This window comes from Rattus rattus, chromosome 1 (genome assembly GCF_011064425.1).
Source record: "Rattus rattus isolate New Zealand chromosome 1, Rrattus_CSIRO_v1, whole genome shotgun sequence".
NCBI lineage: Eukaryota > Metazoa > Chordata > Mammalia > Rodentia > Muridae > Rattus > Rattus rattus.
The window spans coordinates 110209463-110226761 of record NC_046154.1 but is presented as its reverse complement, the minus strand read 5'-3'; the positions used below and the strand labels follow the sequence as shown (position 1 = coordinate 110226761).

Sequence of the window (17299 nt, the reverse complement as noted above, 5' to 3'; positions counted from 1 at the left end):
TTGGCTCAAGATGTTTCTAAACTTGACTGGCACAGAGCTAAAGCCGTGTAAATAGATAGGGCTAAATTAAGCAACTGACCTATCAAAGTTCCCCATTAGGACCTAATTACCAAAATATGTATACACATAATGGAGTTTGATTCAACCATAAAGGAAAAATTATACTATTTGCAGGAAAAAGGATAAAACCTGAGATTACTGTGGTAAGTGAAATAACCTAGACCAAAAAGGGGGCAGGTCATACATGTTTTTCGCTCACATTTAGAGCCTTCAGAATCTAGAATTTTTTTTTTTTTTTTTTTTGAAATAAGGTCTTGCTATGTCGTTCTGTTTTAGAACTTGAAATGTAGAGCGGGCTGGCCTTGAACTCACAGGGATACATCTGCCTCTGCCTCCCCAAATGCTGGAATAAAGGTGTGTGCCACCATGTCCAATTAGAATCTAGACTTTTAAGGTTGAAGAGGAGCTGTTTGGAAAGGAATAAGCAGCAGGGTACCAGGTGGAATTTGAGGTGATGCAGGTGTGTGGAAATGTAACAAAACCACTTTGCCCAATGGACACATGCTAGTTTTAAAAATTATCAAGGTTACGGACTGCAGCTAAAGAGTCACCATTTAAAGCATGTCTTAACACCTAGGGCAAGGTCAGGACACTGGTGGCTGCTTAAAGGCTTTGCAGGTTCAAGTAAAAGCAAGAGGCCACTGGAATAGGAGCAGCAGGGGAAAGGCCTGCCTGGGAGAAAGCTGGGCCTTCATCACTCCGCATCACAGGACCCACCGACCCTTGACAGAAGCTAAGGTCTACAGGCAAGTCCGTGGGAGCATTTTCTTCATTAACGGTGATGTGTGCACTACCACTAGTAGACGAGTGGCCCTGGAGTGTAGAAGAAAACAAGCTGACTGAACTGGACCAGGGTTTCCTTTGAGGTCTGTTTCAGTTCCTGCCTTCAGGTTCCTACCTTCAATTCCTGCCCTCACTTCCCTTAGTCATGGAGTGTGGCCTGGGATGTTTAAGCCAAATTTCTCCCCAGGCTGCCTTTGGTCCTGGTGCCTAAAACCACAAGGACACCTGCCAACATCCCTTGCTTTACTCTGCACTCTCACGTGGTCTGCTTACTTCAGGCTTCCTAACATTCGTGCCTTACTGTGTTTGCTGCAGCTCCGGAGTGTGGACAATCAGTATTCAGGTCAGGAAGGAGGAGGAGTGGATCCCTTGAGAGACTGTGTGAGGGTGAGTACCTGGAGAGGAGTCGCAGGGAGATGGCGTGGATTTAGCTCTAAAGGTCCGAGACTCTCCAGAAAGTCTCAACTCCAGATTCTGAATCTTCAACATACACCAGGATTTCAGTTCATCCACCAACGACATCTAAAATAACGAGTAACACACAGAGACTGAGTGTGCTGAGGGTTATGAGTTAAAGCACCAGAGTTAAACTTTCGGGAGGCTGGAGGTGTGGCTCAGTTAAGGGCAGACTGCTCTTTCAGAGGACCTGAGTTCTATTCCCAGCACCCAGATGTCAGTTCACAACCATTTTTCCGTCTGTAACTCCAGTCACAGAGGATCTAAGGGCACCAGGTACCCAGATGGTACACAGACACACATGCAGACAAAACATCCATACACACAAATCAAATAATCTTTTAAACAATTTTATTTAAAGATTTATTTTATGGGCTGGTAAGATGGCTCAGTGGTGACAGTGTTTGCTGCCAAGTCTAAAGACCTCAGTTCAATCCCCAGAACCCACATAGGAGGAGAGAACTGACTTCTACAAGTTGCCTAAGCTCCATGCATGTGCCTTGGCATGCACATCTTCTTCCCAACCCACCATGACAATCTGTGTATTTGTGTGAACATGTATGCAGGTATCCCTGGAGCTAGAGTGACAGATAGTTGTGAGCAACCCAGCATGGGTGCCGGGTCCTCTAGAAGAACAGACACATTCTTTTTTTTTTTTTTTTTTTTTTTTTTACGGAGCTGGGGATCGAACCCAGGGCCTTGCGCTGCCCTAGGCAAGCGCTCTACCACTGAGCTAAATCCCCAACCCCGAACAGACACATTCTTAACTATGGAAGTAATGCTCTAGTCCCAGAGAATGACCTTTTAAACTGACACTTGAGGTTACAATTGGCACATATAAAGGTTAGGGTTCACTCATTCTCCCACAGGCCATGCCTGCCACCAAGCTAAGGCTCTGAGTCACCCAGATCTCAGATGCCTAACACCTTACAAATTTTCCAAACCAGTGATTTTGGCTGTTCTCACAAACTCAGTCCCTCACAAACTCACAGGGACCAGTCCCATTTGTTGGCCTGGAAAAGCAGTAGACTCCTGCAGAGGGAACGGAAGAATGACCGACTGGCAAAGATGGCCTTTCCAGCACAGTGCCCAGCAGGCCCGGCAAGTCGCTCACACAGAACTACGCACCCTTTGCTCCTAACTTTACTCTGGTTACAGAAACAACAGGCTATGGTCTTCGCACTCTCAGCCTCTTGGTTTGCATCGCTAGACCTGGACCAGCTCGGCAGACATGGTAGGCCAGCAGTGAAGGACTGACAGACACTGGTTCTTACCTGACGTTTCTCTCCCTCCTGCTTCTCAGCAGCCGCATGCTGCTGCAGGCGATTCAGACATTCCGTTCTCTCCGCTGACAGCCGCTCCACCATCAGTTTGTCCAAAACGCACATCTAGGGTTCAAGAGACAGAGTGCATCCTAAAATGATCTAAGAAAGGACTCTGGTCTCCACCCGTGAGCAGAGTCCACAAAACAGGCAATGGACTTCAGTTCTTCCTTCTGTCCTGTTTCGCAGCACGAGACTCTGGATGTTCAGAGTCCCTGCATGTATTTCCTTAAGGCCACTGATGTCCCTTTTTTTTTCATCCCGAAGTCCTAAGTGCTTAGTAGAGCAAAAGTTCATAAAAATGCACAATGTTTGTATATTTTATTTTGTAAATATTGTTTTGTATATTCTGTATATGTATATGTAGATCATGTAGGCAGGGATTCTGACAGGCCCTAGAATAGAAGTGCCAAAGCTGTCGTTAGGAATAACAATCAAAAACCCCGTGGGCATGTTTCCTATCGCCTTGGTAAAAGCAGTCAAGGCATGTGTGGAAGGGGAACAGAGGCTTTCAAAGACTGCTTACAAGGACAAGTGCTGCCACTCAGTCAAGACCTTCCTGGGGCCTTGTAATGATTCTGTCAGCCCTAACTCCTAGGCTACACCAACCTCATTGATCTGACGAGGTCCAAAAGAAGAGAACAAAGCTGGTGTTAGAAGGAGCCAGCCCCAGGGCTCACTGTGACGCACACGGACTTTCATGGGGAGGCTGCACCAGTTTCAGAGTGGGTACGTGTGTCTCTTGGGTTCCTATATTCCTCTATGAGCTGCTTACTCTCTCTATTTCCCAGGGTGCCCTCTCCTTTTCTGCCACAGAGACGTCCACACCCAAAGCAGCCACGTGTGCAGGGGTTCATTCCAAGCTACAGCATTTGGGGCTGGCGAGATGAGGAAGTGGTTAAGATCACTGGCTTTTCCTCCAGAGAACCCGGCTCAATTCCCAGCAGCTCACAACTGTCTGTAACTCCAGTTCCAGGGAATCTGACACTCTCACACCAATACACATTTAGGCAAACCAATGTATATACGAGCAAAATAAAACCAGAAGGGGGGAGGGGCGAGCACACCTTGGCCCAGGTGACTGACTTACACTGACCAGGTTTATGTTGTTGTAAAATATAAAAAATAAAAGTATGGTTGTCTTTTACCTCCCTAGGTTCAGCACCGCAGTGCCTCAAGGTATCTGCTAGATATCTTGGTGAAACACATCCCAACTCCACGGCGGCCCAGTGTCTCCTGCCACGGCACACTTTTACTACACTCAAACCGTCACATAAAAGAACACACAACACAATAATCTTTGACCCAATTGATAAGATATAATTGCCCACCTAAACATACAAAGCCCAGTACCATCCATCCCTTAAGAACATTAATAACAACCTGTAAACACACAGAGCGGAATCTTAACGTCACCTGCCATGGCTTCTCTCTCTCTCCCTCCTGTCTCTTCCTCCTTTCCATTCCAGTCTCCTCCTCTTCCTTCAAACTTCTCTCCCACCCATCCCTCCTTCTCCTCCAATGACAGGCCTCCTTCTATCCTGTACCTGCCCCTCACCTGTATTTTACAAATTCAATGGGGAGAAGGTTCTGCTGAAGTCACCTGAGTCCTGAGTAGTGAGTAGGAGCTGTCTTTGGGGCAGTGGAATTAGCATCAAACTACAGATAACTCCAGGGCAAACCACAGCAGGTTTACGTCTTGCCCTGGCCTCTTGGGAAGAGGACAGACTTTACCCATCAATCTGCCACCATCCGCACACTAAGAGGCTGTAAGGATCTAGCTCTCACCCGACACAGTCCTTTGTGGTTACAGGTCGGCTAATGCATCATGACCTGAATAGTTTTCAAACCTTCTCTCCGCAAATACAAGAGGCAGGTAAATCTGAAAAGGTTCAGCCTCTGTGGGCAGGGTAGTGCTCCCTCTACCCTGAATGCTGGCAGCAGAGGCGGGTAGGTCTTGTGTAGACCAGCCAGGGCTACAAAGTAACACATTGTCTGAAAGAGGAGAGACAGGGCACACGCATACACAGGGGGTGAGGGTGGTGGTGGTAGGGTTGGGGATTGGGGGAGGGGTAAGGGTGGGGGTGGTAGGGTTGGGGATTGGTGGTAAGGGGGGTAAGGGGGGGTGTGGTGTTAGGAGTATAGCTTCATCATAAACAAAGAAATAAAACTTGAACAGTAAAAGCTCCTTCATTTAACACAACCTTGGAAAGAAATACTAAGTGATGCCAAAAACTTAGAGCCACCAACTCCTACTGGTGGACTGCAAACAGATACAACCTTTCCATGTGGTAGTCTGCCAGCATTTATCAAGAGCCTTGAGCATGAACACTGGACAGTTACCCTAACCCATGCCCAAGTCTGAGAACCCGAATTCAATCCCCAGGACTCACACGGTAGAAGGAGAAAATAGAGTCGCATTAGCTGTCTTCTGACATCCACAACACACAAATGTGTGCAAACGCGCACTAAAACTAAATGCAAAAACGTTTTCTGAGAAGTAGCCAAAAAGTTTCATATATAAACTTTCAACTTAACATGACTCATGAGCACAAGAAAATATTTAATAAGTGCTTATGTTAATTATGTCATATTAATAGAATATTATGTAACTAAGTACATGGGGAAGTGGTCAGGATATATAAAACTAAGTGTTGGGAACATAACATGAGGGTTTTTAACCCCATGGATCTCCAGAGAAACCAGGAATGTTAAGAACATAGGATTTGGGGTTGGAGAGATGGCTCAGTGGTTAAGAGCTCTGACTGCTTTTGCCAAGGTCCTGAGTTCAATTCCCAGCAACCACACAATGGCTCACAGCCATCTTGTAATGAAATCTGCTGCCCTCTTCTGCTGTGTCTGAAGACAGATACAGTGTACTTATATATAATAAATAAATAAGTCTTTAAAAAAATCCTAAATAAAAGAAAATAGGATTCTCTTTCCAATGGGACAAATGAGACAAACAAATGAATAAAACAAGACAAAAAAAAACCCAAAAAAAACCCAAAACTGTTTGTCCTTCCAGAAAGCTGAGACTCAGGCATGATTCACAGCCTGGTGATCTGCATTAACTGTTGGGCCAGGCCATATTAAGCTCCTACAACCAGAGGTGGCTAGTACTCTAATGTCCCTCAGGGCCAGGCACTCCCCAAACTCCCAGACTAGGACTAGAGGTAGCGGATAGCTCAAATGACCCGAGTCAGGTAGACCTTTAGGCCCTTACCCTAGTACAGGAAGTCTGTCCCTAGAACACATCCGTCTTCCTGAGTTTTGATGTAATCATGCACTGGGTACTGTATTACACCAAGAAACTTATTTTCCCAACTATACTAGGCTTAAATATGTTGGGAACCAACTGTCTGGTATCAGACTCTTTAGATGTCTTCATCCGTGCTGATGAAGTCAGTACGAACCTAGAGTTCATTCTCATCTCTCCCTGGTCTGCGTCTCTGCCCGACACCCGCAGGGAGCCCTCACACAGGGTTGCACTGAGGCCCCCTGAGGGATGGAAACGCAAGCTGCCGGGACACAGAGGCCTGTGTTGCTCTAGAGGTCGCCACGGCAGTTCTGAGTGACAAAAGAAAACCTCCAAGGACGAGTCAGTGGGCACCGAGGGATGGTGGTGGGAATCACATCCTTTTGTGGGGAGCACTTTCTCTAAGACATATTATTCTGTAAGTTCCTTAAAGCACATCTCGATGAAAAGTCTTACCCGCTGCACGTCTCTTACTAGTGACAAGGAAAGTATGCTTTCACAGCAGAAGAACACAGTGCCCAGCTTAGCATCAGGAACCCTGAGGTCCCCGGAGATTCTGTGCCTCCGTGTGGAAGGCACTCTGGAGTTCACACCACTGACCATGGCACAGGCTGACAGAAGTATTCCTTGGAACCTAAGCAACTGTTGACAGACATGGCAGCACTCGAAGGTCTTGCTAGGCACAGACTTGTGGGCCTCACTCAGAATTCCAGTTATGGCGATGAAATTCAGGAATGGAGATGAGGAATGGGCCCAAGAATTCACCTCCCCAGCATGGGCTGCCGCCGCCTTGAGACCACACTCACAGAACCATGAACCACGGCCTCAAACCTTTCCGTTGACAGAAGTGCACGGTTGAAGACACAACTTACACACTCATTAAGAAACAAGCAAATGAATCCCGAACAGGACAACCGGCCTGGGTGTTTAGAAGACAGAAAGCTGGAGGGGACCGGGAGGCACTCAAAGAGACCACAGAACCCCCGTCAGGTGCACAAAGGATCCTCAACCAAGACTCAAACCAAACAGCTGGATGTGGTAGCACACGCCAACCGTCCCAGCTATGTAATACCTTCGAGGCCAGCCTGGGCTACGTGAGACTTTGTCTCAAAAACAAAACAAAACAAAACAAAAAAACCCAAAAAACAAAAAACAACAAAACCTGTGGAAAAAGAACTAAACAAAATTCTTGGGAACAACTGAGAAAGCATGGCCGTGAACTGGATATTGTATAATTACTGTTGATTCTCTTAGATGTGATAACTTCGTGCTTATCCCCGGTGGGCACACTGTCAGGTGATGAGAGGCGAGATGACTGCAGGGCAGGGCCACTCAGTCTCCCTCAGTTCCAGAAGAAAAACAGAGAGGCGCTAAGGGGGACAAAAAGCCAAGAACTGAAGCTGGCTGTGGCCTCTGCTTCTGATCCAGCACTTGGAAGGAGACCAGAGTTCAAGACCAACCTGGGCCATGAGGTGTGACTTTTTCTTAAAACAAAACCAGAGAATTGGTTGGCTCTCAGTACGAGTATAAAAGAACTCATTACTTCAACTTCAGTCTTCTCTCGGCTTTTCTTTGTGTCAGACAGTTTTCCTGATGAAAAGCTGAACAGAGGAGCTGGGGGTGTGCCTCAGTTGGTAGGTCCTTGCTCAGCACGATTGGGGTTCGGACCCCAGCATGCAAGAACAGGAGTGGCGTGCAGATCTGCAACCCCAGCATTCGGGAAATGGGGGTGGAAGATCCAAACTCCCGGGTCTCCTCAGCTACAGTGAGTCTGGGACGAGCTTGACCCCACATGACCCAGTCTCAGAAGAGCGCAGTTGAAGAAAATAAACCTAAATATCAATAGTTTTTTTTTTTTTTTTAAATCACCACTTGTGGGCAATTGGCGTCCTCTCTAATGCTGCTTTTTCTTAAAACAAACAAACAAACAAACACTCTCTGAAATGAGAGTGTATTGCTTTTTTTTTTTCTCTTTCTTTTTCCTTTTCCTGTTTTTGATTTTTAAAGACAGAGTTTCTCTGTGTAGCTCTGGCTGGCCTGGAACTCATTCTGTAAGACCTGCCTGCCTCTGCGTCTCCTGTGCTGGGATCAAGGGTGTGCGCCCCCGCCATCGGCCACCCACCCCCCGCCCCCCGCACCCCGCCACTTTTCTTTCTTGTAAGAGACAAAGTCTCACTATGCTGCCCAGATGGCCCTTGAGTTTGTGATCTCCTGACTCAGCCTCTTAAGTGCTGACATCACAGGCATGCGCACTCTGCCTGGCAGGAATGCATGACTTCCATGATCTTTATGTGCGCGAGGCCACCACATGCTGGGCCAGGGATCTACCACTGAGCCACAGCAGGAGCCCTTCACAGCTGTCATGGAGAGACCGAGTCCCTTGCTTACTTGGTGCTGGCTCTTGCTCTCCATGTGGCCCAGCTTTGTGTTCACTTTGTCCTGCACTGATCCCAGCTCTGCTCTTAACTCCTCCACAGCCGCCTCCAGCTGGTTCTCCAGCTTGTTGATCAGAGGCTCACAGCGACAACCTTTGATGGGTGCCTAGGAGGGAGAGGAAAAGGAAGAGGGTGGAGAGGTGGCTCCCTGGGCAAGACTCCTTGCTGTGTAAGTTTGGGGGCCTAAGTTCAGATCCCAGAACCCATGTAAAAATGCAGGTACAGGGGTTGGGGATTTAGCTCAGTGGTAGGGCACTTGCCTAGCAAGCACAAGGCCCTGGGTTCGGTCCCCAGCTCCGAAAAAAAAAGAAAAAAAAAATGCAGGTCGGCCAGCAGTATGTCTGCAATCCCAGAGCTGGGAGGCAGGGACTGGAGCTGGCTGGCCTTTAGGTTCAGTGAAAGACCCTGTCTCAAAGGATAAGGTGGGAAGGATAGAGCAGGGTACCCAGCCCTCCGCTGGCTTCTGCAAGGGCACACACAGGAGTACGCACTCAAAAACATGCACACGAACACACTATGCTCACAGGTATTCTCTACACACAGAAACACACGACACAGACACAGACACAGACACAGACACACACACACACACACACACACACACACACACACACACACACACGTTGAAATCTGGTCTGCTGCTAATGCTAAATTCTGTACCCAAAGGTCTAGGCCTACCAGTACATTCTCAGCTTTTGTTGAGCAAACCTTGTTCCTTAACTATTGGTTAAATAAAACTGGTGACAGCCAATTATCGGAGGGATTAGAGGTAGGTGGGTTTTTACTGGGTTGGGGGTGGAGAAGCATGAGGAAGAAAGGAGAGGTGACAAGGGAGAGAGAAGAAGGCACCATGCAGAGAGAGGTACTGTGAGTGCATGGCCAGGAGAAACAGCAAGTGTTTGGGGGACACTGCTGGGGAGGCAGTCAGGTCAACAGTTGGAAGAGTAGATTAGGGGTTACCCCCTACCCCTTCCCAGTAATTGTCAAAGCCAAATAAAATAATCATAGTCTGAATCTCGTTTATTCGTAAGCTAGTCACAGATAAGCTTAAATTAAATTGGTTGTACTAAGCGCACGCACACACAGAGAGAGAGACAGAGAGAGACAGAGACACAGAAACAGAGAAAGAAAGACAGACAGACAGACAGACAGACAGACAGACAGGCTGAAATTAGCCCTTCTTTATTCAATAATCATCTTGAGAGGGATACCAGGGGGAGGCAGAAGACTCAGGAGGCCAGACTAATCCCCATGCTAGCTTTGGAATGTCCCTTGGGTCGAGCACTGGATCCAAAGGTACTAAGATTCTGAGCGTGAGATTCTGAGGGCACCTATCTTAAAGAGGCTCGAATCCACCCACCTGGAGCCTCAAAGCAGAGGTCCCCTGCAGATGGTAGAGAATGCTGCAGGCGGTGACTCCCTCCCCAACCCTGGGGTCTGCACAGCAGGGCACATCTGCACGGGTTTGGATTGGGCCAACCACCTCCAGGCACAGGCCTCACGAGCCCTCGGCCTCTGCAGGGCTCTGGCCCATGCCACTGTGTACCTGCATCACTTTCCCATCCTCGCCACGGTACAGCGTGTAGAGCTGGTACGCCCTGAACCCGTGGGGCGGTGGTGGGGACCAGCATCGATGTCTGCTCTTCTTTTTCTGGTGGTGATGACCATGTAGGTTCTTTTGGTGTCCAGGTTGTTGGTCTGCTGCTGGGGTGGGGTCAGATAGTGCTGACACCTGTGGGAAGGAAGGGTCGCCACTCCTAAGTCCCGGCAACGCCCCAGACTGACACCCTGCCAGCATCTTCTGTCTCCCATGCAACACTGCATAATATAATCCTACCTCAGAAGTAAAAAATAAAGAGCGCCCCCTTGGTTCTGGGCTCAGAGCAGCACCCAAAAACCCAGAGCACCATCTCCTCCTTCTAAAGCCAGTGAATTTCATTTCTGTGCCTGTTCCCACACAGCCAGCCGGAGGAATGCTGTCCTCTGGGCAAGTCACCCTAGACCCTCCTGCCAGCCAGCCCCATGGCTCCCCTCCCCTCTCTGCTTGCTCCTGACCTCTGGCCTTGACTTTCTCCTCCTTTCATCCTTTCTTGGCTCCTGGGAGGCTGGTGGGCAATCTCTCCTAGCTTCTTCCTTTTGGGGTACAGCTTGTTCACTGCTGGGGGTGTCTCCTGCTGAGACGCTTCCCTACAAGGAAAAAGGCCCCGAATTATTCCACTCGAGCCTTTTGCCTCTGACTCCAGCTGGGATACTGGTGCTTGCAAGACTCCATCCAATAATGGACGCGCAGGGACATTAACCAATGACAGATGTCTTCTACATAGTGGGCGGGCTCAACAGCTTCTCTTGGGTGGCCGACTGGCCTTTTATTTGCAGGAAATGAAGCATGCTCTTAGGTGTGTACTCTGATGCTTGCTTTAAAGGTGTGTGGCACCATGCCCAGCTTAGAAATAACATCTTATGTGTCCAGAAAAAGTCTCTGTATCATGGGCCCTGCCAAGGGCTCTCAGAGAGCTGGGCACATCGCACGTCTTTAATCTCTGAGTTCAAGGCCAGCTTAGTCTACTTAGTGAGTTCCAGACCAGCCAGGGCTACCCAATCAGACCTTGTCACCCTGCACCCTCTGCACTTCCCCCTTCCCCCAAAGTGTCCCTGGTCTTACAAGGGACACCATATTGTTCACTGCCCAGTGGCACCTACGGAGGGGTGAACAGAACAAAGGGGACTCCGAAGCCAGTTCATAACCTGTACCATCCAACCCACGTCCTTTGCTGATGTGCACACAGAAGCCAGAATTGCCTTGGTCCATGCTGTAGTTAGAAACTGACGAGGCAGCTTGCCCTGGTTGGTCTCAGAATCACCTAGAAAGCCGTTCCCAACAGACCAGGCGCCCCACCCTAAGCTCCTGTTCCAGCAGGTCCAAGCCAAGCCCTGGGAATCTCTGTTGCTAACAAGGCTCCAGGTGACAATATGGCAGCGCAGCCAAAGTTCTGCACACCTCAGGGTGCAGTGCGGGTGTATGCACGATGGGACAAAGGCTGAGGGCACATGGGACACACAGGGAGGATGAAGGCCACTCACTCACACACACATAAAGACACAGGATCTGGAACTATGGACAGAAGTAGGGACCCCAGGGAGGGGGCAGCAGCCTGGCCCCAGGGGGGAGGACAGGCTGAGGGGGCGGTAACTGGAGGGCGTCTGGGGTCTGCGGAAGAGTCCGCCATACCTTGCTCTGGGCCACCTCATCTCTGGGCACAGACTGAGCCCTCCTCTCTTCCTTGAGCCTCTCCCTCCTTTTCCTCAGGCTTCGCCCACGACTGAAGCGCAAGATCTAAAGGAGACAAATACCACAGTTGTAGGGGTGACGGGGGACACAGCATCAGCGTGGGGCAGAGAATCCTCCCTGGGCATGGCACTCTGACCTAACAGAACCCACAGCCTGGTGGGAAGCAATGCCGTCATAGAAACCTCTGGACCTCGCTTGTATGCCTCCTCCTCCTCAGTCTTGTGCTGGGCACAACAGGGACCCAGAGAAGGGTAGGCTATCGTCTCTGATCACAAGAACTTCTAAGATGGCAACAATACCAAGCGTCCATGTGCTGGGCCGGCGTGGCCGGATAGTTATGCACAGCCTAACTCCAGAGAATGCCACCCCCTCAGAACTAGGACAGGAACGTCAAGCCATGCGGCAGGCCTGCTCCAGGCAGTTTCGTTCCCCACCTTCCAGTTCCCTTGGCCAGAGTGCACACCCCAAACACTGTCGACTTAATTCGGACAACATGGAGGGCATCTGTGAGCCGTCAGACTAACTGTGGCGTCCCAAAGGAAGGCTGGTGTCTGCCCCTCACAATGCAGTTAAGGTAGAAGGGTATAGACAGCAGATGTTGGGGTACCCAGGAGCTGCTGGGTGAGGAGCTCTAGCACATGTTTCAGCTACTAAGAGCTGCTCGTCATCAGAGGGAAAGAAGGGGAGCTGCTGGGACCAGGAGACGGCCATACCTGAGTCAGTGCTTGCCCTCAGCCACTAAGATGTTTAGTTGACAAAGAGTGTTTAGCTGCAGAACATAGATCTGAGGAATCAGGGGCCTTCAACTTCTGGCCCAGAGTCTCAGAGCCACTGCCACAAACCAGTTAGTGACAGTTCAGACTCTCGTAAGTCAAGTCTGACAAAGCCACCAGCACGGATTGTTCGCTTGGCCTGTGGGATCTTACATCAAGGCACAGCTGAACTCAAGCCTGAACGTCTTCACATTTGTGAAACGCAGCCGCCATTTATAACTCAGGTCATCTGAACCCAAAACCGCAGCAGCAAGCAAGCGTCCCTCCTCAGATGTGCTATTAGCCCTGAGAGGAACAGTAAGGCCCACAGCTGTTCTCAGGGTAATGGAAACCAAACAGAACAGCACAGCACTTCCCAGGCTGCGGCAATCAGCGAATGCTGGCCCAGAGGCCTTGGTCACCGAAGGCTACACTTAACTAAGGGCTTCAACGAAGGGACTTTTGTTTATAGGCAAAGCAGGTAGCAGCAAACGATAGGTAAAGAGAGTGTGTGTGTAAATTCAGAGTCCCTCAGTGCAAGGAGGAGATGTGGTAAGTAAAACCATATATGGAATGTGATGGCCTGTCTATGTTTGGCCTTGGGAATGGCACTGTTGGGTGGTGTGGCCTTGTGGTGTGGGCTTTAATACCTTTGTCCTAGCTGCCTGGAAGTCAGTGTTCTGCTAGCAGCCTTTAGATGAAGATGTAGATAGAACTCTTAGCCCCTCCTGTACCCTGCCTGCCTGGATGCTGCCATATTAAATATATATGCATGCAGTACCCACAGAGGCCAGAAGAGGGCACTGGATCCTTGGAACTGGAGTTACGGATGGTTGTAAACTACGATGTGGGTGTTGGGAATTGAACCTGGGTCCTCTACAGGAGCAGTCAGTGCTCTCAGCTCCCAAACTACCTCCCCAGAGCCCTAGGCCGCTGCTAAACAGAAACACAGAGGAGAACTGTTCAGGAAGTGAGCAGAGCTCTCTTCTGCTCTGCTCTGGTAGACAAGTGCCAGATGGGACAAACACACACCACTCTGTGTGCCTGGTGACTTGCTGAGGATGGAGCTGAGTGGATATCAAGGGCTGGAATGGCAGACAGATGGACTGCTGATGACACTTCTATGGCACTCCCTACTTTCCGGTTATGAGAGACCAGGAGCAGTTTTCTATCTTTTGCAAAGTGCAAGTGAGGTGGGGTACCCCACCCTTGCATGAATGGGGTCCTGGGACCCTGGAGGCAACAGGGAATTAGGAACACAGAGGCACGTAGACAGACACAGAAAAGCTGAGATCACTCTGATGGGGTGGCTGCAGCATGCTGGAAGCTGAGCATGCTCATTATAAACAGATGAACAGGGGGCTGAGGTTATTATATGCAAGGGGCAGGGTTCATTGTCAACCACTGAACCAAGAGGCAGGTTTAGCTACCCTGAGGATGAGCAGTCTCTGAAGGGGCGCGGTCTTCAGAGTGTAAACGTCTGTGGGGACAAGTGGTGGTGAACGGTTTTGCACGCCCTTTCAGCATCCGCACATGGACCAGAGGGATTTCAAGCCCCTCTGTCCTCAGCTTTGAGAGCTCATTGGCTTGGCCACCCCTCCAACACCAGCCGGGGAAGGCTGCATCCTCCATGGATCTAAGGCATCGGAGTCCTCGACACGGCCATTCTCATCTCAGCAACAAACATTCCCTCAGGATTTCATATTATTTATCTAGTAGCTTCTCACCCCCCCATGCCTGATCCGAGTGTGTGGATATGCAGACACCACTGAGTAGGACCGACTCCACATGCGCCTCTTACAAAAGAGGAGAACTGTAAGCAGTCTAGGAACTGCTGCTAGTCATAGCAGCGTGAGGGCCACCTGACAGGCTGGGCCCTGGTACTAGCAGCATGGTGCCTGGTAGCTTCTTTTCACTCCCTGGGCCTCAATAAGACGGGCAAACCTGCGTTTCCAGCCTTGCTCTGGGATAGCCTGCCTTCCCAACACTAAGAAAGTGACTCTTGCTTCCACTAGAGGAGGTGATGGTGCACTCCAGAATGCCGTCCTGTCTTAGCTATGGCTTGAGGAAGGATGGAAAGGGTAGGCCCAGTTATACAGAGACTGTCTGCAGGGGGTAAAACTATGAAGGGGGAAAGAGCTGTGATTTCAGGGTGCTGTGATTACAAACTCATATGGTTACTTAACGTCAACTCAATTAATAAAATCAGCCACCATTTCTGAGTAAGGAACAACGTATTCAGATCCAATTAAAGAAGGGGTGGGAACCTATTCTGTATTTCACCGCCTCTGGTGGATACTTACTGATCTATCTAGACAGAGTGGTCCCCTGACCTACCTTTCTTTGGGAAATAGCCCCTCATTTCTCCAAGGCCCCTGTCTGGTTTGAACTGGACCACTGTCTTCCCTTGCTGGGTATCTGAGAAGGGAGGGTTCAGGAAGCTCATGGCAGCAAGAGCACACCACAGAGAGCCCAGGGCACCCTGGATAAAGAGCTGGCCTTGGCCCCACATGGAGTAGTACACTCTGCGCGCCTGGCTTCTTGGCCCGTCAGTTCTAATTTGTCCTCAGCTGGCCTCAGTACTTCGTGGCCAGAGGAATCCCGGCTAACTGTGCCAGCCCCGCAGGGGTCCTACCTGGGGAGCCTTGGTGAGGAGCAGAGCAACTTCGGGATTGTCGTGGTAGCGGGCGGTCTCCAGCGGGGTCTGGCCTGCCTGAGGAAAGACAGAGGGGAGGCAGGTGACAAAGGAACGCCAGAGTAGGGTAGCTCCACTTCTCACCACACTCCCAGACCTCAGTTCCTCGGTGGCCGGCATCAGCGAGGCCCATTAAAGCCTCTTAGCCTCAGAGGGGCAGGAAAGGAGGGAGGTAAGGGTGGGCGTTTCTGTTGAACAACACGAAGGACCAGAAAGCCCAGCTAGGCCTGAATTCCCCTCCGGGAGCAGCCTCAGCACAAAGCTCCAGCCGTCATGCAGGTTGGCACAATTAAAAGCCAGGAGTGGATGCCAGTTGGATTCTAAAGGGAAGGAGAGCGTGTCCTGGTCATTGTGGACAACGCCAGACAGGTTCAGGGTTATGATGGAGGAAGAAGATGGGGTTGGGGCAAGGCAAGCTAGACACAGAAACAAGGAATACCAGCTTCAATGCCGCAGGTCCCTTGGAGGAAGAAGGGACCTACGTCTGTGGGGCCTACAAAAGCGATCGGGCATACTGAAAAAGGAGGGATAGTCTTTCTCAGAGAGAAAGGCAGCGGATCTGGGCTTATCAACTGGTCAGGGGCCATCTTGAGACACACAGGCCCGCCTGTTGCGAACCCTTAGAACTCTCCTCTTGCTAGGCTGTGCCCACCCAGCCCAGTGTCTAAAGGAGTTGTTAACTCCTGGGGCTGCTTGGAGATGGCCCAATTCAGATGAGAGCCCCCCGGGGCTCTGGCTTGGGCGAAGCTCTCTGGATCCTCAGGACCTGCGAGTCTGTGGAACTCCCTGCTGCGGATCAACTTACATTGTTCACAAGGGTCGTGTCAGCACCGGCTTCCAGCAGGATTTTAACTACCTTCTTGTGATTTAGGGCAGCGGCCACATGGAGGGCCGTGTCTCCAGCCTGAAAGCAACCAGAAGACAGCTTGCTCGACAGACATATTGGTTCTAGGCTAGCTATGCACCTCTGCCTAGAATGCTCTCCCAAATCCAGGCAAGACTTGTCATAAAAACACAAGGCTCTCTGTGCAAGCCTGGAGGAGACCCCAAAACTCAATGGTCAAGGCATTCACCACATCCTCCGTGTTGCCTGAGGAGTCCGGAAGCCACAAACCAGGATTACGTTTGTAGAGGTGAAAAGGACCAGTTGGGTAGCTGAGAATGGAGGGTCTCAAAGTTTCTGGGTTTCAGACAGGCTTGGGGGCTAAGAGCAGGTCACCCTGTATATCAGCCCAGGGAGGTCAGGGTTAGAAGCACTTGGCTTCTGAGCTGAGACTGAGGGAAAGCTGAGAACCTGTGCCTGTGCCTCAGCCAGCTGCGTGGACCCCAGAAAAGTTCATCTGCAGGCTCAGGGGGAGACACCGAGGCCCAGGCTTTGGTTAAAGCTGACTGCTTTCTGCACTTCCACCAGCAGCCTTCACGTTTTCATATTCTCTTATAAGGAGTGTTCCCAGATAACCAGCCCTGAAAGGGAGACAGCTCCCAGAGGCACAATTTTAAAGAAACGGGAGACTCTGCAGCTCACACAGAAGAGGCAGTGTAGGGAACGGAACGGTGGAATTCGTGAGAAACCTGTCATCCTGGCTTCTTTTCTACGCCACACTCCTTTTTGTAGGTTTTCTTGGTAAAAATCCCAGTGTAAGCAAAAGCCACGGTAAGCTCTCCCCAAAATGTTCACTATGTGACTGCGGTGACGTGTGCTGGAACGGTAAGGATACGCGTCCAAGGATGGAGGCCGCCAGGTAAGCCAGGGCCACTGGAACAGTGAGATACCCACAGAGAACAGTGCTGGTGGGGTCCCAGACAAGTCGGAAGGCAACACTTCCCAGCAGCCTCTGCTCCTGTCCTTATCCCATTAGGCTGCCCCGTGGTGGGTACACAGTGCATGGAGAGGTGTGGCACTGACCTGGTTCTTTTCATGAACAGAGCAGAAAGCACTGAGGAGGAGTCTAACAACGGACAAGTGGTTATAGCGCGCAGCCACGTGCAAGCAGGTGTCCCCTGCCTGTGGACGGAAAGCAAACTCTCAGTAGCCAGCGGTTACACAACAACAACAACAACAACAACAACAACAACAACAACAACAACAGTGAAGGTCATCACTTAAAAGCTGGCAGACAAGTGTATGCTGTGGGAAGCACGGACCTATAACATGGCTACTCCAATCCCAAGAGTCTTTGCTTTGCTTTGCTTCTGTGCATATAAAACTAGACGCTCACTTCCCACGAGCGCTTTGGAAAAGCTAATG

The 17299-nt window shown here is 50.2% G+C and overlaps 1 protein-coding gene across 2 annotated transcripts in view; it reads right to left on the bottom strand.

The window, feature by feature from the left end:
• The window catches only part of Ankrd6 (ankyrin repeat domain 6), a 142577-nt gene that overhangs the window by 3318 nt on the left and 121960 nt on the right, over nt 1-17299 (bottom strand). The window contains exons 7-15 of one of the 2 annotated variants that reach the window (XM_032904846.1): nt 16958-17056; nt 15857-15955; nt 14992-15069; nt 11545-11649; nt 10371-10502; nt 9862-10047; nt 8269-8421; nt 2574-2687; nt 1239-1365 (exon numbers count right to left, since the gene is read on the bottom strand). In XM_032904846.1, coding sequence (XP_032760737.1) covers nt 1239-1365; nt 2574-2687; nt 8269-8421; nt 9862-10047; nt 10371-10502; nt 11545-11649; nt 14992-15069; nt 15857-15955; nt 16958-17056 — 1093 coding nt within the window. Of the gene's footprint in view, nt 1-1238; nt 1366-2142; nt 2688-8268; nt 8422-9861; nt 10048-10370; nt 10503-11544; nt 11650-14991; nt 15070-15856; nt 15956-16957; nt 17057-17299 lie in introns of those variants that run through there. The other variant, XM_032904838.1, reaches the window with a different exon arrangement.